Source organism: Centrocercus urophasianus, unplaced genomic scaffold (genome assembly GCF_019232065.1).
Source record: "Centrocercus urophasianus isolate 14NV4802_14NV808 unplaced genomic scaffold, USGS_Curo_1.0 seq_40, whole genome shotgun sequence".
Taxonomy (NCBI): Eukaryota; Metazoa; Chordata; class Aves; order Galliformes; family Phasianidae; genus Centrocercus; species Centrocercus urophasianus.
In genome coordinates this window covers 1,619,011-1,641,462 of record NW_024884978.1, presented here as the reverse complement: position 1 = coordinate 1,641,462, position 22,452 = coordinate 1,619,011, and the positions used below count along the sequence as shown (strand labels likewise).

Here is a 22,452-nt window from a genome sequence, read left to right as displayed (position 1 = left end):
GCGGGTGGGAGGAGGAGATGTACGCAGGGATGCAGGCAGAGATGAATGCACAGAGGGGTGAAGAAAAGGATTCACATAGGGATGGCAGGCAGGGATGCACACAGTGGTGAAGGCAGGGATGCGAGCAAGGATGCATGCAGGGATGCATGCAGAAATGCACTGAGGGTTGAAGTAAGAGATGCACAGTGGGACTGATGGAAGGATGCATGCCGGGATGTGAACAGGGATGCACGCTGGGGTGAAGGCAGGAATGCAAGCAGGGCTGCATGCAGAAATGCACGGAAGGGTGAAGGAAGAGATGGACGGAGAGATTCATGATGTATGCAAGGACGAACCCCTCAAAAATTTGGGGAGTGGGGGGGGGGGAGGGTGCAAAAAAACAACCCCTCCCTACATCACTGCGCTGCAGGAGCGGAGCCACGCACCGCCCTGAGCGCGACCCCCGCCGCTGCCCCCCCCTCCCACCGCGCAGCCTCCGCGCCGCTCCGCGCAGCAGCGCCCCCTGCAGGCGGCCGCCGGAGGCTGCGGGACTACAGCTCCCAGAGGGCAGTGCGGCGGCCGTCGGCAGCGCGCCTGCGCACTGCGCCCCCCAGCTCCAAGTTTGGAGCTGCGAGCTGCCAGCCCTGGCCCATCATGTAGGTGCAGCAGAGCCTTCCCCAGCACTGCAAGCAGGGGGGGAGGAAACCCCCCGCGCTGCAAGCTGCCCTGCAAAGTGTGCAATTGCACGGCCCCCCGCTGCAAGGAGAGCTGCTGCAGCGAGTCAGGAAAACTCCAGTTGCATGAAGATTGAGCGCTTGCAGTTTGCATCTTTGTTGCAAAACTAGCTCCAGAAGAGAGGCAAGGCAAAGTCTTTTGTGCTCCCCTCCCCCATCAAAGCAAAGGGGAAAATGTCTCAGTCGAGAGGTAAGGCTCCTACTTCTGTTCGTTGCAAATATGCAAAAAGCCGTGCATGCATTTTGCAGTGCATGCATGCATTTTTCGGGATGCAATTGCATTTTGAAGTTTGAGGCTTTCAATGGCTCTCAGTTGCATTTCCTGTTTAGTATGTGCCTTTTTGCAGCCACACACACACTCACACACACAGTTCCTGTAAGGCAGGGCTCGCACTTCAGCTGTGCATTGACGTTATTTGAATTCTTCTGCGGGCATTACGGAGCCCTTTCTGCCTTTTGCACAGTCAGGACAGGGAGAGGGTGCGGAGGAGCAGATGCATTCGCTGTCGTGTGGTGTGCATGCAAAATGGGCACGGTGCAGGAGAACCGCAGCTGATTTGCAGCGCAAAATGAAATGAAACTTTTGCAGAACTCCGGGGACGAGATGAAAGGTGAAACTCGAGCGGAGTTACCAGGAATTAAATATATACCTATGTTTCCATGGGAAAGTATTGTTCTGGTGCCAGGGCTGAGATCATTTTTCCACCGATCTCTCTCTCCCCCCTTCCCCCCCCCCCCCCCCCAAATAAGATGTGTAACTTTTGCAGGGAGCAACGCGTGCAGCGGGGCCGCGGGGTGCAGCGCTGCGATGGCTCGGGGGGGCTGCGGGGGGTACAGCAGAACCTCTGCGAGGGGCACGGGGGCGACGGGGGGGGGGGAGGGAGGGGGGGTGAAATATTGCAGAAATGCGGAGGGAATGCAAATAGTCCCTGCAGGGGGACTCTAATTGAGGCGCTGGGGGAGCTGCCGCTGTGGCCATTCATTGTGGAAATAATGCACATATGTCAGCGAGCGGCCACGCAGATGCAGCTTTTGGAAGCGCGTGGATTTGCTGTTGCAATGCATTTTGCAGCCTGGGGTGGTTGCAGCCCCCGGCTTGGCGCTGGGCTCACTCCGGGTCGTTCTGGGCTGTGCTCCTTTGGTGGCCCTTCCAGTGCTGGGGGACATGGCAGGAGTTTTCCTTTGTAAGAAAAATGTAAAGTTGTTGTATAATTTATTCCTAATTTGGGTTTGCTGCAGTCATCTTTTCCAGGCAGGCAGGGAATTGTAAAAGTTTCCAATAGGACAAGCCAAGGGAGTTTGATAGGGCGGAATTGAGCAGGATGGGACCCGGAGCTGCTCTCTGGGGGTCCCAGTGCATGGCAGGGGGTGAGTGGGGGACGGCTGCATCCTGGGGGTCCCCCCAAAAATGGGGTGAGGAATTGGGGCCACTGACAGCAGGGACCCACAGGGATATCCCACAGCCCCAGTACCAGGAAAATGGGAAAAAGCGAGCAGCCAACCCACTGAGTGTGGCCTCAGTGAATGGCATCGTTCTGCGCTCCGCTGCCTGACCATCTCGTGCTCTGTGATGGGAGCACTGGTGTGGAATTCTGTGTGCAGGCTCCTCTCCTTGGGATGAACTGAACCACCCCAAATCTGCATTTTGGAGCAGCTTTTTTGCATTGCACAGGAGGTTCTTCATCAGCGCTCTGCAATGCTGCGCAGGGCTGCAGAAGGCTGCGGGGCTGCACAGCCCTCGTCCGGCTTTGAACCTGCTCCAAAGTTGTTTGGCAGCAATGGATGTTTCAGTGCTCCCTCTCAGGCTGGGAACTGAGGGGCTGCTTTTGCCACAGGGCTTCTCCCTGCAAAGCATCTTGCCTAGCTCCAGGCAGGAGCGCTCTGCAGCCCCCGCACCTGTGCTGTGCTGTGCTGTGCAGTGGGATCTGCTTTTACATGGCCATGAGCTGCTGGAGCTGACTTGGCCTGGAGCTCAGAAACAGCTCCTTCCTTCTGGCCCTTCCTACAGCAGAAAGCGGTGATGCTTTCAGCATCATCATCCCTGTGTTACACAGCCATGGTACCCACTGGGCTCCCCAACATTTTGTGGCCAACAAAACATACCATCACTGCATACCAACTGCTGTGTTCCACCTCCTGCTCGTTTCTACTTCCATTCTTCCTTCAAGCTGACAAGTGGTATTTTGGGTTGGATGGAGGAGCTGCAGCAGTTTGCTCCCACCTGTGGCACTGCTGAGACCCGGTCTGGAGCCCCAGTGGGAGCAGTGGGGCCTTTGGCTGTCACCTATGGGATGTTCTTCTGGAAGAACAACTACACAGAAGGTTGCGTTCATGGCAAGCTAAGCACGGTTTGATGCTGTAAATCTGAACCCTCGTGGCAGTGGATATGCTTGGGAGACTTCCAAATTTGTTGTGATGGGGAACTGTTGCCTGGGGAAGCCCACGTTGGAGAAGCACCTGCAAACACACAGCGTGCTGCCCAGAAATAAGAAAATGAAGGGGAGCAATGGTCGTTAGAGAACTAATTATAAATACTTCACGGGCACGAGCTCCGCTTAACCACGAAATATGGCTGCATACGGATCTCATTCCCAGTTCTCACAGTTTGTTGCTTCAGATTGATTCTCCTTTCTGCACTGCAGCTGCAAAGGGAACAGCAATAGTGAGAACCACGGCCCACGTGACGCTGCTGATCGCGTACCCTATGGACTTTGATCAAAGGCTCTGCACCTCTCCGCAGCGCTGCATTTCATGGAGAGCTCTCTTTTTCCGCCCAGAAATTGCAACGGAACGAATGCGAATCCAAAATGGTGGACGTTTTCTTTTCCAAACAAAACAAAACAACCGCCGTGGGGAGGCAGCAGGTCTTTGCTCGTAGCAAATTGACCCACGAGCACCGCGTTGTGCAACGCCAGGTTGCCTCGTCAGCACCACCTCAGCGCTCCGTGCTGCCATGACACAGGCACTTGGCATGGGTGGAATAGGGCCGGGTCTGGCTGCAAACCAACCCATCTCAGCTCAAGTTCTACAGTGTTGCTTTTTTTTTTTGCTTTTTTTTTTTTTCCCTATAGTATTTTTTTGCTGAATTGCTATCTGACAATGCAAATTGCCTCGTCCCCGTTGCATGACTTGTTTACTCTGTGCTGCTTTTTGTGATGGAGCTTGCCTGCGTTAAGCACTTTTGAAGGCTGGAGCACCTCTGCTATGAAAAAAGGTGGAGGGAATTGGACTTGTTTAGCTTGGAAAAGAGAAGGCTCCTGGAAACCTCAATGAGGCCTTCCAGTACTTGAAAGGAGTGTATAAATAGGAGGAGGAATGGCTGTTTATGAGGGTGGACAGTGATAGGATGCAGAGAATGGTGACGCACTGGAACAGGTTGCCCAAGAAGGTTGTGGATGCCCCATCCCTGGAGGTATTCAGGGCCAGGCTGGATGTGGCTCTGGGCAGCTTGGTCTGGTGGTTGGTGACCCTGCACATAGCAGGGGGTTGAAACTGGATGAGCACTGTGGCCCTTTTCAATCCAGGCCATTCTGTGATAAGCAGCATGCAGGTATGGATAAGGAAGTGTGGAAGTGCGGTGCATTGCTGGAGGAGTTAAGTAGCATGGGATGAAGGACAGGCAGATGGCTGGGGTGGAAAGCAGCAGGCAGCAGTGTTTGATGTCAGTCAAAGAAGTGCACTGTGCAGCTGAGCGAGGGGGAATCGTGCACCCTGCACCTCGTGGTGCTGCTCTGCTGCTCCCATGGCATTGCCCTGAAGATGGAGCTGCACCTCGGGCTGTGCTGCACCCACGGTGCTGTTCCTGCAGCAATGTGGCAGGAGGGCAACGCTCCCCAGGGCTCAGCAGGGACAGGAAACCATCAGCATATAAAAAGCTTGAACTATACGAGCAATTACAGCAATAAAAGTGATACGTTGTGGGGGGAAAGGAGTAAAGCCACAGCGTGTCTTTTTTAGGTTTCTCACTGCCACACCAAGTGGTGCTCATTTGTTTCCTTCAGTTCCCAAAAAGCAGACCTTCCTTTGGGGTGAATTCCCTCCTGTGACACACACATACACATTAGCTGCTAAGGTGAAACAAACGATGCTCAGTTAAAACCACAGGAGTAATTTAGGGAGCTGAGACTCTTCATTCTTCCAAGAATATTGGCGTTCACGGAACACAATTAGCATGGAAGTCACAAAGCAGACTTGTCCATCTCATGCTGTGGTTGCAGATGTGTCAGATAACTAAGAAGTTGGTTTGGTTGGCTTGTTTGGCTCCAGGGGCAACCCTGGGCCAATGGGGCAGGATGGATGATGGCCCCAAAGGCAGCCCTGTGCCAGTAGGGTGCACTGGGTGATAGTTTGGCTGTGGGGTCACTGGAGACTGGAAAAAACGCAGGTCTGCTCTGTGCATTTCAGCCATGGCCAGAGCTATAATTACAAAAGTTGTTTCGTTAGCTGCAGAGTTGCTTAGCTCCCTTCCTTAGGGCCTGGCTGGGAATAGTTTAAGAGATTAGCATTATCAGCTAGAGCAATGTTAGCACTAAAGCAGATCTAGGATCCTGGAGCTTTGCCACGCCAGATATATTCTGCAGCAGCAGAGCAGCAAAGGCCATTCAGTACCACTCTGTACCCACACACAGTGCAAAAAGGTTTCGGCATTTTTGCTTTTTGTCTTCCAAATCCATGTTATTTTGCACGAGTTCAAATTTTGACGAGTACAAATGAAAAAGTGCACTGTAATCCTGGCTCAGTGAAAAGCCATTGGGAGGGGGAAGCCTGAGCCATGCTTATAGGGCTTTCTTCTGCCTCAAAGCCAAACCGAAAGCTCTCCTTCCCCCAGAGCAGGAAATCCCAAACACTTGCTTGACGTTTCAGGGAGTTCATCCCATCATTAAGGTCTCTGGGGTGCGAAAGCACTCGTGAGTCATCTTGGTTTTGGAGATGTTGCAAGCAGATGCAGCACATCCTCCACAAGGGCTGCAGGAAGCTGCTGGCGCATCCCAAGTGAAAAGCACTGAAGCAGTGTGCTGAGCATCCTTCAGGGTGTGCACCCCATAATTGCTGAATGTGGGGCAGGCACTGCTCAGGCTGCGTTGCTGCCCCAAAACCATCACACCAAGGGCCTTTGCACATTAGGCTGAGTGCAGTGAAGCCCAAGGAGCATTGTGCAAGCAGCCGGAGGGAGCAGCCTTTGCAGTTTGGTATTTGTAAGAAAGACTTCAGGGAAAGAAAGAGAGATTTTTTTTCCCCCTGTTGAAGCAGGAAAACTTCACCGAGCAGAGCTGATCCAGTTTCTTATTGCTGCTGCTGTTTTGTTAGCCTACTTAGCTTGCCATTTTCTCATCAAGGCTGGGCTCTCCTCATCTGCACCACGCAGATCAAGAATCATTAGCAGAGCTGAAGCCCAAACATCCACTTCTACTGCACTCTGATGAAACCAGTGGAAAAAAACAGTAAAAGTCACAGCTGAGATGCCAAAGATAAGGCAGCAATAGAAAATAAGTACAGGAGTCACCACTTCTGTCTGCAGCAAGAGGCCTTCAGGAAGGCTGAATGGGCAGAGCTGCTGTAGCTGCGTTTGAAGGAGAATCTCCTAAACAAAAGTATGCAGTTGCACTTCATAAAGCAATGCTTATCAGTACACAGTGGCCTCAGAGCAGTGTGTGTGGTGGAAATCCCAGTACCTGTGTTGTTGTGCTGCTTCACCCCACGGTGGGTCTCATCCTGGCTCTGCCCATTGCTGTGTTTGCAGCAGGGCCCATCTGACACTGCTTTATGGAAATTACTGCTTCCTTCCATGCAGTTGTTTCTCTTAAGTGCGTTTATTGCTTCTCCAGTAGTTCAAGGGCAGATACAGAAAATGGCAAAAAAAAAAAAAAAAAACAAAGCCTTTTGTTGCTCTGATGGTTCTAAAGTAATGGATTTCCCTCTGGCACAACCCTGTGTTGAGAGGAAAAGGAGGAAAAAAAGGTTTTTCAACCTTTTTCAGCTGAGGAGCTCCAGCAACGACTGCTGGCTGTGCCCTGGGCTTGCTCTGCTCCAGCTCAGTCGCCCAGCAGCTCCATCCCTCTAAGCTGTGCACCCCTGCCCTGAGCAGAGGGTGCATGGGCTGAGGTCCCACAGAGCACTGTGCTGCCCTTGGCATGGGCTCCACACTCCCCAGGCACTTTTCCAGTACTGGCAACTGGAAGCCATTTAGAGGCACACTTTCCAGCTTAGATTTCAACACAGCCCTTTCTTTCTAGTGCTGTTTTAATTGCCTACAATTAGGGTCTCCCATGCTGCAAAAATGGGAAAGAAAGCAAACCAGCTTTGCCTTTGCAAGGGCTGGAGCTGATTTTTGTCTTCCAAACTGTGGCCTTTTCTAAGGGAAGTGCCAGCCCACGAGAACAGCAGTTGTGCATGCTATGCCTGCTGGTTTGAGCCCATATTAAGTGGCTTGTGATGTAGAATCATAGCATCATTAAGGTTGGAAAGGACCGCTAAGATCATCAACACCAGCCCACCCCCGTTGTGCCCACTGACCCCATCCCTCAGTGCCACATCTTTGTGGTTTTGGGACACCTCCCTGCCCTCCCCCCCACTCCTTGGGCAGCTGTGCCACTGCATCACTGCTCTTTCAGAGAAGAAAAGTTTCCTAGAACCAACCTGAACATCCCCTGGTGCAACTTGAGGCCATTAAGGGACACTGCAGTGGGTTTCCTATAAGCTGAGTAACCTCTGGAGCTTGGGCACAGTGATGCAGCCCCTACTGCACTCCTGCTGCAGGATTCCTTCCCCCTGCTCAGAGCTGTTGATGCAGCAGCTCACTCCCAGGCGGACCTCAGCACTTAACTGTACTAATTAAATGTTTTCAGAAACCACAAGATTGACCTTCACTGCATGCCCACAGATTTTTCTCTTATTTAACGAGTACAGGGTTGACGGGGTAACCTATTAAAGGAAAATAGCAGTGCTCTAGATACTGTTGTTTTCCCAACCTGTTCCAATGTGTTTTTTGCTTTTTAGCTATGGGGCTGGGAGCCATAATCCCTTAATAGCCTAGAGGAAGAGCCAGGCTGGAGATGAGGAATGCTCAGCACAAAGTCTGATAGAACAGTCAGCATCCCCCAGGCTGGAGCTCCCCAGGTCCGTATGCAAGAAACCACAGCAGCCAACATCCATCCATAGGGATGCTTACCTAATAGTTCTGCACAGCACAGGGCCATCCTTGGGGAGATACCCTCTAGAAAAAAAAAAATTAATAATAATAAAGGCAATTAACACAGAGCTTGGCTGCCTTACCTTTCCCAAGGACAGCACTGATATGCTTATTGCTCACACAGCTTCGAACCTCTCTGCAGAGGATTTGACTCACTGCCAAAGGAGCAGTTTCACCAACGAAGGGAAGGAGCAGTGCAGTGTGTGTGTGTGTGTGTGTGTGTGTGTGTGTGTCACGGGAGGACACGGCAGGACAGCAGCATCCCAGCTGCAGGCAGATCCCAGGCCATCCCTGGCAGATGTTGCACTCAGAGGTTATCAGTTGTAAATCACTTTCTGGAGGTCAGAGTGATTGCGTTCACAGAGGTCCCTTGTAGAAGGGGCACTGGGGTCACAGCAGCACCCGCGGCAGGGCAGGGAGCGTGCTCCCACCCAGGGCAGCTCCATTCATGTCATAGGCAGCTTCCCTTGGAGCTAGCTGTGATTTATCTTTTTTCCCCTCTCAAAAACATTTGGCACTTCCCCCGCAAGAAATCAGGAGCTCTGTGTCAGATAAGGGGCTGGAACAGCTTCCTGCAAGCAGGGAGCATTCCTCCTCTTCTTCCAGCCCAATACCAGCACTAGCAATTACCTTACCTTGCAGCACACACATTAGAGCTGTCCTCTGCCAGCACCACCCCCAGGAGCACCTCTTGCAGGATCTGTCCCCAGGATCCTGCTTTACAAAGGCATTGCCACAGCTGATGCCAAGCAGCAATGAATGGGAACAGATTCAGAGCAGCTGGGCTGGGAGGGGTCTGGAGATTTGTTTGCTTTCCCTATACAAGCGAAGTTGAGCGTGATTTTTTTAATTCATATTCTGATCTTGAAACTCCTTATGCATGTGTTAAACTTGGAGTGCGTGAGCAGAGTCAGTGGTACTGGATGTGCTTGCAGCTGAGCACACACATAAGAATTTACAGGGCTGGGGATGTATTTGCTCCTGGTTGCTAAGTGGGGTGGACATGTGGGATCTGTGTGATGATTTACACCACCCTGCTGCTCTCCCTTGGTTCCTTTTCTCCTATTTCTCCGTGTCCTTGTCAGAAAGCAGTGCTGTACTTGAGAGTGTTTGTGCATCTAACTGAACGTTCAGTCACAAACCCAGCACAGGGAGTTCTACAGAGGCTTTGACAGAAAGGCTCCTAAAGGAAGTTCTGTGGTCACAGCTCCTGGCTTAGGCTGGGTGGAGAGGTGCAGCCTGGTGGGGTTTGATCCATGTTGGGCTTACGTGGGTAGAAAAACATTTGCTCACTTGTGTCAGGGATGCTTGGCTGGATGGGAAAAAGGGCAGGGAGTGCTGTCTTCTGCCAGAGTGCTGTGCCGTCATGCATTTTGTAATGTGTTCTAAACTGAAATAAAAATGGTGTGATAAAAATCTTGCTTTGCTTTATTAGATGAGGTGCAAGCACGTCCACGCTCTTGGCAGGTGCCTGGCAGGAGAGCTGCAAGTCCCTGCTCTCTGACTTCTGTCTAAATCCACTTGAACCTCAGGTCTTCCTTGGCGGCCCGCACAATGCATCCCATATTCTACATCCTGTGTCCTTGGTCCTACATCCCATATTTTGCAGCTGGGATCCTGCATCCCATACATCCTGCATCTTCCATCTCGTATCCTCCATCCCACATCCCATATCCTCCATCTCACATCCCATATCCTGCAGTTTGCATCCCACATCTTGCATACTGCATCTTGCATCCTCCATCGTTTCTACTCCAGCCTGCATCCCGCATCCTTCATCACGCATCCTACATCCTACATCCTGTATCCCGAACTCACTGTGAGTGGGGGGCCCTACCTGTTTGCTGAGAGGCACTGCCAGCAGAGGGAGCATGAGTGAGCTCTGCCATCTGCACTGCTCAGAGCGAAGTATCATCTTGAATTGTCTTGGTACAAAATTAAGCAAGCAAGCTCTCAGATGAGAAATGAATAGAAGAGGGTTCTTAATGGGAGAGAACACAGTCACATTGGTCAGAATCTTGATCGTGTTGCCAACAAACAGAATTACAGGATCAATGGGCTTTTCTCTCTCTACTGTGCTTGGAACGTGAATCGCCTGTTTTATCCAAAGGTGGCTTTTCTTGTGAACAGGAGATTATAAACTCAGGTTTACATGCAGTGAATCAGCAGCAGGAGGTGGCTCCATGGCATTGCGTAAATGTCCAGCATTTGCAGTATGCGGAGGCAGTTCAGTCCATCTCAGCAAAATGAACCCCTTGCGGCTGCTGAGCACGGAGCAGAGGGAATGTCACCACGCTGGGGGTTGGTGTGGCACCAGGGTTGGTGTCCCAGCGACAGAAGAAAGCTGTTCCTCTGGGGCTCAGCTGAGCAGTGGAGGAATGCTGTTCCTCCGTTGAGTTTTCCAGGGAGTGGGTGTGTTAGGAAGGACAGAAGTGTTTGTAGCTGGGCTGTGGTTGGGGGGTTTAAGGCAGATGTGCTCCCACTATGGCTAAGGCTGTGCGTGTGCGTGTCCGTGTGTCTGCATGCCCTTGTGTCCTTGCGTCTTGATGTCTTTGTGTCCATGTGTCAGTGTGTCTGTGTGTTTCTGTGTCTTGATGCCCATATATCCATGTGTCCCCTTGCCTGTATGTCCACGTGTCCATGTGTCTGTGTGTCCTTATGTCCATCTGCCCACCCACATGCGCTGGCCATCCCATTGCCGCTGGCAGGTGCCCTTTGGCAGACGGAGTAGAGAAATGAAGGTAGCAGCAATGAGAGCAGCCTCATCCTCCAGCTCTTCTTGCACAAAAGCCCTTTTGTTCCACGGGTGGATTCCAGGAGCTTTTCTCCAGTTTGGATTCCAGCAAACTCCCACTGGAAGCAGACAGCCGATGGTTTGGAAACAAAGCGGTGACTGCAGCAGTCCCTCCCCAAACCCTGTGCGGGCTGCAGGCTCCCAGCAGCAGCTTCTCTGGGTGGCAGTGCTGTGGGTTTCCAAATTGGAGATAGCAGCAAAGCACACAGGATCCGAGATGGAAAGGTAGTGAAAGCAGAGGGGAGATATTAGTGTAATTTCCGTGCTGGGATTTCTCCCCACTGCTGGCACATCCTTCCCAGAGCCCATTGCAGGAGCCCTGCAGGGAAGCTGTCCCCAGTGCTGGGTGCCCACATGGGTGTTGGGGTGGCCATGAGTGATTTGTGAGATTTGAGGCATTTGGGACAGGAGCAGGCTGGAATAGGTTTTTCACTGTAAGTAGGCTGTATGTGCAGGCAAACTGTCCAATTTTTCTTTTTTTTCTTTTTTTTTCATGGTTTTTTTTTTTCTGCAAGCATCCTCGTAACCATTGCAGATGGGTTTGGAGGTACACTTGCATTGTGCTAAGGAGAATGGGACCACAGACTCCATGCAACACAGGCAGCATCCCCCAGCGGCTGCCCATGGCTCTTCACTCCAGTGGGTGTGAGTCAGAGCCCAGGCGTGTTTGTGCCTTAATTCGTTATTGCAGCACACCTGAGTGCTTGGCACACACAAACAAACCTTGTGCAACGTGGCCACGGCCGGGGTCATCGGAGCTGGAACCGGAGTGGGCACATCCCTGCAACCTGCCACCTCCCCTCTGTGTGGGATGTGCCCAGGAGGGATGTGCTGCACTGTGCTGGGGGGGATTGCTGCCAGCTGTGCCCAGCTGTGTGCCTCTGTGCGCTGGGACATCGCTGCTGCTGGTTGCACCCAGCCGTGCCCTTTCCCCTGGCCACTGAACTGGGTGGATGCACATGTGGGATGCCTTCAGCCAAAGTGTTGTAATTAGGTTTTTAATATGAAGACCTCCTGTGACCTGTGCTGAAAGCCGTAGGCAAGCAAAACTCTCCTATCTACCATCTCCTACTTGCGTTAGCACCTGAAGTATGATGGATTTCGGGTTGTTTTGCATTGCATCTGTTTTGGCTGGGAAGTGAAACCCAAGGTCTTGGTTCATTTTTGGTTGGTGGGAATCTGGGGAGGTGTAGAATCAGTTCATTAAGATCACAGAGTCATTAAGGTTGGAAAAGAGCACTGAGATCTCCAAGTCCAACCCCACCCCACCCCCACCATGCCCATAACCACATCCCTCAGTGCCACATCCCCATGGTTCTGGAACACCTCTGGGGTTGATGACTCCTCCATTCCTTGGGCAGCTGTGCCACTGCATCACTGCTTTTTTGGAGATGAAATTGTTCCTAATATCCAACCTGAACCTCTCCTGGTCCTCAGCCATCACTCTCATCCTACATCATTGCAGGACTCATGTCAAACCCCAATCAAAGCATCCCTTCCATTCCAAAGCTCTTAATGCCTCCAACATGCAGAGGTGCAGCCATATCAGACCTCCTGCAACCAAAATATACAGGCAGATAGGAAGAAATGGCAACCCTCTGCTTTCTGTATTGACACAAATAAACAGCAGCCTGCAGCCTGTTTGCAGGATGTGTTAAGAGAAAAATGGGCAGAGTACAAGAGCTGAGCCTGAATCAGGAAATTACCTTCCAAATTGAATTACGGAAATACAGAGCTTATTGAAAGGCAGGCAAATGGGTTCTGATATTTGCACAGTTTGGTGTCGCTGCTGTATGGTTCAGCACTGCAGGAGCACACAGATTAGCCTGCTGGAGCCCCGAGTGCAAAGCTTTCTGCATGGCCTTCCTCACGTGTTTCGTTCTTGTGCCGCTTTCCTGACCCGTCCCTTGCAGGAGGCTGAGCTCACCCTGCAGCACACCCAGAGATCTTTGCATTGCGTTTGCACCTGGGCAGAGCTAACACAAGCTGGAAACGCAGCTCTCTTGCATCGGGACGCAACAGCGAGCAGCAGGGCGTTGCACAACCTTCGCACCATGCACCTCCTTGCAGAAACCCTGCTATTTTGGTTTGGGGCCTCTCCTGCAGGGTTGATTACAGGTTGCAGAGTTGAGTCATAAGGAGTGAGCAGAGCCTTGCAGCAGTCCCAGCGGTGTGGGTGCTAATAGTGTCAGCCTGGGCCATGGGATCGTGGTGTGGGGCAGCAGGAGAATCAGTGTGGTACGCTGCCGTGGTCAGTGGGAATTGTACTGGGATGCATGCAGCATCCTCTGCTTGCAGGCTTCCAGCTGCACAGCTTTCCAGACGTTGTGTCTGGCCAGATAGGGATGCAGGGTTTGCCGTCACCGTGTTGTTAAATGGGACTAATTGATGGATTGGTTTTGGAGAAAAGCAAGGGAGGAGTGGAGGGCTGAAGGTCAGAGGAAGTCAGGGCTGTGCCCTGGTCTCTGTGCCTGGCTCTGTGTTTCAGGCACATCCTGACTCCGGATCTTGCCACATCCATGACAATCACAAAAGCTCCCTTGCTTTTCCTGCTTCCTGTCCCCAAATGCGGTTTCTAAGGGGAAAAAAAAAAAAGAAAAAAGAAAAAAGGAGACAGAGACAAAGAAGTGTGAGCCGCAGCACGGGTATGGAGTGCAGCTCAGGGGCTGCAGCTGGGATCCAGGAGCTGGGATCTGGAACCTAGGATGTAGGAGCTTGGAGCTGCTGCAGCCCCTTTCCCAGCAGCCCTGCACTGAGTTGTTAAGGAAACAGATTCCAAGCTGGCTGTTTCCAAGGAGTTCTTGCAAACAACATGAGGGAGGATGGGGATGAAGGAGAAGCAGAGTCTTCATCCCAGCAGTGCAGTGGTGGAGGAGCAGCCACAAACGGCCAGGCTTGCTTATTAGCAAGGAGAGAGCACCTGAATTATTTTTCAGGGAGGCAAATAAAGCACAGCAAGCACTTTAGCCCTTGGCTTTTGGTTGAGCCTTTAAGAGCCTCCTGCATGCTAATTCCTTGAACAAGGAGCTGGAAAACAGATTTTCAGGCCCACTTTCATGGTGCTTGCACGGACACCATGTGGAGCTTTTGGTTTCCTCCAGAAACAAGGGCTTGTCTGAAGCTGTGTGTCCACAAACTGGGGGCGTATGGAGCTCAGCTGCTTACCCTGCCTGCTCCTGGCTCTGAGCATCACACAGCCCTGGAAATGTGATGGGAGGAGATGGAAGTGATGGGAGGAGAGCTTCCCAGGAGGCTTCCATCAGCTCCAACCATTTTGCATGCATTAACCTTCAATAATTTGCAAGAGTAAAGAATAAAGCTACGGAATGATCTTTAGTAACTCAAAACTTTGGGTATTTTCACTGGAAGCCTGCAGAGCTGGGCATTTGCAGGGCGCGTGGGACCTCAAAAAGTAAATCTAACTTCTTGGTTGTTCAAGAGGTGTTTCAGCCTGAGGTTTTGCAGCAAGCCATGGTCATGAGCCCTCAGTCTTGCAGAGGAGATGCTGATTTGCCCTTGTCGTATGGAAATGCACCGAGCATCTCCGTTCTGCCCTCAATTTGGATGGGGTGTTGCTGGCAGAGCTGAGGACACACAGTAGGGAAAGGGCATCGTTTGGCTTTCACGAGTACTGAGAAAACCAGACAAAAACTCAGGAATTGTAATGAGCTGCTTTTATCTCTTCAAAAGGAGCAGAAAGAGGCATTTCCCTCCTGTGAAATTTTACCATCAGACTCTGTGCTAAAGAGTGTTATGTGAAAGAAGGTGCCGCTGCACGGCTATTGAACATGGCTTTAATAATAAATTGTGGTGAAGACAGAACTGGTTAATATCCTTTGAAGGAAATAGGAGCTTTTTGTGGCAAGGAACCATTTACTTTGGATTAAATCATAAAAAGTTTTTGACTGCAAAGAAAAGTCTGGAGATGGGGAATGGGATTTTCCTTCAGAAGCGAAGGTTTGTTTTCTGCTACAGCATATGTGGGCAGCAAATTCCTCTGTCTTCCTCTTTATTATTCCCCATTATGTTCCCTACCCTTCCGCCACGAAGCTTTGAAGTCTCATTTTTCAATATTGATATTTAACATTGCTCTAATAGAACGGGGCCAGCCCCATTAATCTCGGCGCAGTGGTGGGAAGAGGTTAACAAGCTGATTGGAGGCTGTATTTTTCTCCCCTCCCGGAGGAATTGGTTTAAGACCTTCGCAGGGAAGTATTTAATGTGTTTTCATTAAGTCAGTTTTTCTTTTTCCTGCTGTAGTTTTGCCTCCGGACATGGCTCCAGCAGCGATGCTGCAGTGGGGCTGGAGGGAAGGGGTTGGAAACAGAGGGGCTAAGGGTGAGGGGTTGGAAACCAAAGGGTTTAAAGATGGCCACTGCAGTGCATCGTGTTTGTAACTGCTTGCAAAAGGAGGTGGATTTAAGTTACGTGCACCCGGGGTGTTCTGCTGGATCAGAACAAGGGTCTGGAGATGCCTCTGTGCACCGCTTGAAACCAATTTTGTTTTTTTAATATATATATTTTTTCCTCAGTTATTCTTAAAACTTGGCTTTTGAGGTGGGTGTTTGTGAAAGTCTCTGCACGGGAAATTGCAGGGGAGAGCTTTCAGATGAGCGTTAGCACGGAAGCTGCGAGGCTGGTGGGCCACTGGTGGTTGTTCACATGGAAAACTCACAGCTTTTTGGATGCTGGGGTGCAGATGTGCAGTCACATCTGCACGTCAGACCGTGAGCCTTCTGCACTCTGTGCTTTGTGCAATACCTCACTGGGGCTTTCCGTGCTCAGAGCTGCAGTGAGCCCTTGTACCGATGCTGGACACCTGCGCTGTGCCACCTGCTGCCCAGATCTGCAGTCTCCCAGAGCTCCATTTCTCTGTTAGATGGAGTTGGCCTCTGGATTTAAACCTCCCATGAGGGATGCAGGCAGATGCACAGATGTGGTGATTTTCTTTAGGAAGCAAAGCTAAAAATAATAATGATTCATAAAAATGCTGTGAAAACGACCATTTTTTTTCTAGTGGATGGAGCAGGTAGCATCCAATTTGCTGTGTGATTGAGCTGCCTCCACGTTTGGAGCTTTGTACAGATGACTTCTCTCAGCAAGCTGCAGTTTCATCCAGCGTCATCGTTCAAAGCTGGTGTCTGCTGTGGCAAACTGGAGGGTGTTATCTGACAGCTTGTTTGGCAGCTGTGATTGAAAAGAACTGATCTTGGGACTTACATTTACTTAAAAAAAAAAAAACACCTTCAGACATAAGTGCCTCAGAGACGTGGGACCCAGCACTGCCTGCCTGCCTGGGGTCTCTTGCTGGGTTTCCCCATGTACTGCTCATTTGGAAGCAGGTCTTGACCAGTTCAGACCACTTGCTTATGCACACATGCAATCAGGGTTAGTTTCTTTTTTTTTTTTTCCCAACACATATGCAGGGAATGGTTTGGGCACTGGGTGCTCTGTTCCCATCCCTGCTGCTCACCTGCCAGGGTCCCCAGATTTTTGTAGAGCATGCTACTTAGGCAGGGTCGTTGTCTTGGAGCAGCTGTGGAGCATCAGCTGAGCTCCCCCATGCCAGCAAGGGGGTCCCTGCTGCATGGTCAGAATGGCTCATGCTTCCTTTCAGTATGACTAACTCTTCGTGGTTAGGATGGCTAACATTTCATGGTCAGGATGGCTGATGTTTTATGGTTAGTATGGCAAACTCTTCATTTTAGGATGGCTGATGGTTTATGGTCAGGATGGCTAATGTCTATGGTCAGGATGGCTAACTCTTCATGGCCAGAATGGCTCACGTTCCATGGTCAGGATGTCAAACTCTTGATGGTCAGGATGGCGAATTCTTCACGGACAAGATGGCTAATGCTTCATTGCAGGATGGTTAAAATTCAGGTCCTCCCACAGTTCCCACTCGCAGTCCTTCCCAGCTCAGTCCTGACCCATGCGTTCTCTGTGCTGCTGCCACTGCTTTCTTCTGTCTCAAGAAGAAAACCCCAAAGAACCGTTAGGCTGTGTCTGCGTCTTGGCAACTCGAACATGGGAACAGATTGTACTTCAAAAAAATGGCAAAGTTTCAAAATATTGTATTCTGTGAAGAAGAGACAAGGAAAATAAACTCCCCAAAGTGCAGATTTTATTTCACCAGAAGGCGGAGGGCTTTTAATATTTATTTGGGTTTGTCGTCTTGCTACTTAGTTCTTCTGCTGACACCACTTGTGAACCACGGCAGGATTGAGTGCTGCGCAGTCTACTCTGATTCATGTTCAAATGAGGGTAATTTCCATTCGGTTCATTTATGCTCTCCTGGAGCCACCTGAGAGCAGCTCGTGAGGTATGACTGCAGCACCTGAGGCTGTGCAAGCAAATCCATCAAGGAAAAAAAAAACAGAGGAAAAACAAAGCAAATATATACTTGCTTCCCTTATTATTTTGGTGGCTGCGTGCACATCACTGCAGCAGTGTGGATGGATGGATGACCGATGTGCAGAAGTAGTGGTGTGCTAAGAGATGGCTGCGGAGTGTTTGCAGGAGAAGTTCTGGCTTATTCCCATGAGCAGAATGAGGATGAAAATACTGCTTTCCTTATGGAGGTGATTGTGTTGTTTGCTTTAACTGTAAGAGGATGCGGACAGGTTTTGGAGGCAGAGGTGGGATGGGAGAATGGGAGACTGCCAGGGAACAGGGGTTGTTTGTTTGCACTGTAAGTCCTGTGTTTGTGAGACTCCTTTTTAAGCTAAAACATGACAACATCAAGAGTACCACTATGGATTTAACATCCTGTTGGATCCATGCACAGCTCGGGCGAGAAATGGGACCTGACATAGCAGGGTCAGTTGTGCTCTGTTGTGCCTTCTGTGTGCAACTGGGAAATTGAGAAGTAAAAGGATCACAGAACGGCTCTGCGAGCTGTAGAAATTCCTGCACTTGCCTTCACATTTATTTGTACTTCCTTTCAGAGCAGCTCCCACCTCTTGGAAACCTCTTGGAAAAATGGAGAGCTGTTCCTCATGTTTCTGAGTGACCTTGCTTCTTTTAGTTTGCCTTTTCTGTGTTGGACCGGGAGCTCCCTGGAGCTCCTGTTGGTTTTGTTGTTGTTGTTTGGTTGGTCGGTTGGTTTTTTGCTTTGTGAGTTTGCTGCTCTGCAGATTTCTAGCAACAATAGCAAGTGTGCACGGCGGTTTCCCATGAATGCTTTTCCCACGAGGTGTCAGCTGGGCTGCAGCAGCCTGTCCCATCCTGGAATTGCTCTTTGCCAAGCGGAGCGAGCGTAGTCTTGTCTTTTGGAGCAAACAGACAAACAACAACAAATAAAAAGTTGGCAGTCTGCATTGACTAATTGCTTCAAAAAGGTCATTTTCAGAGCTGGGTGCTTGCACTTTGATCTAGCACCCCTCCAGCATTGGGATGCACACACTTCTGTCGACCTGGGCTTGTGTCAAGGGGAAAAACAAACTCAAACATGAAGGGGAGCGTTGAGAATAAGGAGTAAAACTCATGCTTAAAAGAAAGAGTAATTGATATAAATTGTTAGGTTGAAAATGTTTGATGCCTAAATTAGATGCCTGTGCCTTTTTGGGGGGCACACGGGGTTTTCTTACACACCCAAACAGCCAGAGGTTTACCTTGGGGTTTTGGTGACATGACTTATGTTTTCAGGTCATTCTATCCATGAATTCAAAACCCTGTGTTGAAGTGTGGCTGTATACGTTTAGTCATAAAAAGCTTCTTGTGTTTCTCTGTCTGCCTGGCTCTCGTGTCTGCCTGCTGGACTCCCTTTCCAGCAGAGGCTGCATTTGAACTGCTTCAGAGCTTGAGCTGCATCCAGCTCAGAATGGCTTGGCCGGTCAGCGTGAACAGAAACAAATGGCTTTGAAGCCTGCAAACTTCATTCTGCTGTATTTTTGCTGGGTTTGCATAACTTTAATGACCAAGAGGTGAAACGTCAGTTTGAACAGAGTCAGAATGTAGCTCTGGACGTTCAGATTCAATCTGAAAAAGGTTTTTAATCCTGCCGGCATTCACAGTTATATATCTGGAATGGTTTAAAATCGGCCTAAGAAACATTTGAAGGGATTCTACATGGGTAGGGCTGACGGAGGAGAAATACCTTTCTTTTTGCATTTTCACATGGGCTGTCTTTGCCAGAGCCCTTGCCTGTGTTCCATACCAAGTTGGCAGCCAGACCGTGCAGGTCTAAATGAAGCGTAGCTGAACAAAGGCACTTTATGTTTTGAACTCTGTGCCCTGAGTCTACACCACCAGCCTGGCCTGGCATTTATGTTAAATAAGGTCAACAAATATAGGCAAGCTGTATTTCGCAAATTAACCACCACCCTCCTCCCACCAAAAAAAAAAAAAAATAATAATAATAAAGGCCTTTCTTTAATTCTGCCTCTTTCTTGTTTCATAGGCAAGAAGAGAAACCCTGGGCTGAAAATTCCTAAAGAAGCATTTGAGCAACCACAGACGAGCTCCACGTAAGTCACCCAAAGAGTAACAGGGAATAAAAAGCAAACCATGGGCCTCAGCTGCCTTCCAGTGTTTGTGGGAGTGCTGCTGGGGCTCATCCCTGCAGGACTGGGTAATAAGACCCTGCCCGAGGACAGTGCCTGGGTTCACTGTTAGAGAAGGCTGTAATTAGCAACCCTTGTATTTTTGATGTAGCCCCATTGCACCCTGCCTGTCACTGCCATGGTCTGTGTCTCATTTGCTGCTTCGTGATGTGCCCAGGGAAAGGAAAATATCATGAGCATCTGATCTTAACCCATGTGGCACTTCTTCCACCCAGATTGATTTGGTTGAGGCATAGAACCACCTCTTTCCCTATCTATTCTGCCTTGAAAAAGAAAACACTGTGTTTTTATGGCAGTTTTTCCAGCTCCAAGCTGCCTGGCTTTCTTGATTCTTTGAGGACTGCGTTCTATCAGCCCATTACCTTGTACTGGTGATCAGAGCTCCATCCCTTTTTCCCTAAGGCAGTCCCTGGGCATTTTGGAGTAGCAGCCAGTGAATGCACAACATGAGAAAGCTGAGATCCCAATTTTTGCATTCATTAGAGTGGGTCAGCTCAGATCCCATGCTGTATTCATGGCATGGGCAATGTTTTTGGCACAGACAGTCAGTTCAGCATGCTGGAAACAAGGTGCTCCCTGAGAGCCCCATCCCTGGCAGTGCAAAGCTGACACCTTCCCTTCCCTGGGAGAAGGTGAAAGATGTGGTGAGAAGCTGAGCCCTCCCCATCTTGCCTTTGCTATTTCTGGAAAGGATTAATGGAAACCAGCTTTTGCTTTTGACCTTTATACCCACTTAGTCCATATTTCATATGGGCTGACAGAGATTTGGTGCTTGTCACCTCGCTTGCCTTTCCTAGGACCAGGCTGCAGTCCCAGCCTGCTGGAGGAGCACATCCCACAGGGGGTATGGATGTGAGGAATGCCAGCTCCAGCAGCTGCCTCCCTGACACCTTTTTAGGATGACTTTGAGGACCTTGGTTGCATCTGTTGATCCAACAAAGCTAAGAGACCCATTAGGTGTGAAGGCTGCTGGTTTGCTGTGCAGGGGGATAGCTTGGGGGTTGTAAATACTTGTTGAGGGAAAACAGGCCCTTTAAGGAACATTTCACATCTTTTTTCTCTCCTGCAGGCCACCCAGGGATCTAGACTCTAAAGCCTGCATCTCTATTGGCGAGGAGGTAAGCTTGGGGGTTATGGTGAGGAGGAGACCTTTGGGGACTGGTGACCCTCCTTCTCCAGGCAGGCTGCTGCTGGCATTGCTTCCTACTTAACTGCAGCCAAAATAGGGCAGGTTGGCACACCCCAGCAATTTACATGTGCAGCCCTGGGGCTGCTGCAGAACAGCCTGCTGGTGGTCCTTGCTACTGACCATGCTCCAAGTGTTCACCCATCACTCCTGGGTCCCATTTGTGTTTTCCACCTTGGAAATTCCTGCCCTGACTTGGATAAGGTGCAGCTAATCCCCTGGAAATATCCATTACAATCCAAGGGACTGCTAGCAGCGGATTTTACTCTCCTTTGCGTCTGCTTTGCTGATTTAAAGCCTTCATCCAAATTACTTCCCTTTGCTAATACTAGAGACCTTCTCCTCGAGAGTCTTAACTTAGAGTAGATCTTCCTGTCCTGGAAGTGAAACCTTCTGACAGCATGGAAACCTGTCCACCTGATGCTATAAAAACACAGCAGGAAAAAAAAACAAAAACATCCCAAACCAAGGACAGCTATTTTGATACGAGAAAATGGCCCAGCAGCATTCAGCAAAACGCTTTAAAGCCAGGCAATAAATTTATTAGGTGCAGAAGATAGGCCTCAGTGTCAGCGAGTTAATTTATGAAGTGAAATACTAATGCAGAGGTGTTTTATGTCGTCTATCTTTGGATGCTTTTCTTTCATTTTGGATCTGATATTTTCCCTGGCATGGGGAGGAGCTGGGAGGTGGACAAGAGTGTGAGATGCCTCTGGAGCACAGCGGTGCAGCCCGAGGCAGAGCAGTGCTTCTGCTGGAGCTGCATGAAAATCCCTGCTCCCTGCAGTCCCAGGAAAGGGGAACATCCATCCCAGCCCTCCCTGTGCTCTGTGCATGGAAGCAGAGAGGCAGTCTTCTAAAACACAACACTTGGGCTTTCTTATGGATGCAGATCTGTGGCTATCTCAAAGAAGCCAGTGTGCCATAGCTTGAATGTCCCACAGACCCATCACTTATTTGTCCAGCCAGTTCCTTTAGGATGTGCTCCCCTCTTCCTACACTCACCCTAATCCCTGGAGAAATCCACTTTCCCTTTCTCCCTTTAAACTTCCCTGCTAATTGGAAGAGCTCGGAGCACGTCAGAGTGCTTTCCTTGAGAGGGTCCCATGGAACAGTAGCAGCAGTGTCAGGCAGTCAGCGATGCTTAAATCAAGCAGAAATATTGAGGAGGGCTCCTTGTGCAGGGGATGTAGCCTGAGCACAGTAACACAGTGTATGGGCCCTTGCAGGCACGGGTCAGACTGCAGGATTTTTCTGCTGCGCAGGCAAAAAGCGGTGTGGGATTATGCGCTGTGAATCAGTTCATTATAACCCGCTTCTTTCTGTAGGATGATTGACTGATGTGGTGGTGCGTTCAGCAAACAGAATGGCTGGTTTTAGTAGCGAGAGCATATTTTAAAGATCCAAAAATAATAATAAGCAAAAAAAAATAAAAAGAAATAGGGCTGCTGCACAATATCGCAGCAGAAGGGAGAAGGGCAGGTTAAAATGCAAGGCTCCAAACAAAGTTATCCTTTGTGTAAGGCCAGCAGAAGGAGACCTCCAAGGCTAGACAAAATAAATCCTTTGTGGTTTACAATCGGGGCACACTCGGCTAGCTTTTGGGCCATCTGCAGGCCTGAAGAAATAAGCCTTGAAACGAATCAGGGATGCTTCCTTGAGTGTTTGGGGGAGGAGGAGGAGGGAGGAAATTTAAAAAAAGAAATAGGAAAACTGAAGGTGATTCCAGGCGGGAGGCTGCTGGGGGGTTTTCCATCGCATGTCCTAACGGATGGGGAGGCTGCAGGTGAAGGGTGGGAGCATGCAGGCGGCATCCCACCAAGGAGTGCTCCTTCCTGCATCTACCCCAGAGCTCTGTTAATTACTGTGAATTAGTTAACCCTCCATACAGCTGCTGGGAGCCATGGTTTTGTTTGTAGCCTCATGGAGCAGATGGGGAGGTACCCAGTTGAGATGAATTTACGTGCTCGGGGTTAGGTTGTAGGGCAATGATGCTCCTTGCAGCC

At 50.0% G+C, this 22,452-nt stretch overlaps 1 protein-coding gene across 2 annotated transcripts in view; it reads left to right on the top strand.

Annotated features, from left to right (window-relative positions):
• Nucleotides 1-611: 611 nt before the first annotated feature.
• The window catches only part of MAP2K6 (mitogen-activated protein kinase kinase 6), a 45,742-nt gene continuing 23,901 nt past the window's right edge, over nt 612-22,452 (top strand). Inside the window, exons 1-3 of one of the 2 annotated variants that reach the window (XM_042832969.1) lie at nt 612-903; nt 19,098-19,164; nt 20,330-20,378. In XM_042832969.1, the coding sequence (XP_042688903.1) occupies nt 888-903; nt 19,098-19,164; nt 20,330-20,378 (132 nt within the window). In that variant the 5' untranslated portion in view covers nt 612-887. Of the gene's footprint in view, nt 904-1,086; nt 1,325-19,097; nt 19,165-20,329; nt 20,379-22,452 lie in introns of those variants that run through there. The other variant, XM_042832968.1, reaches the window with a different exon arrangement.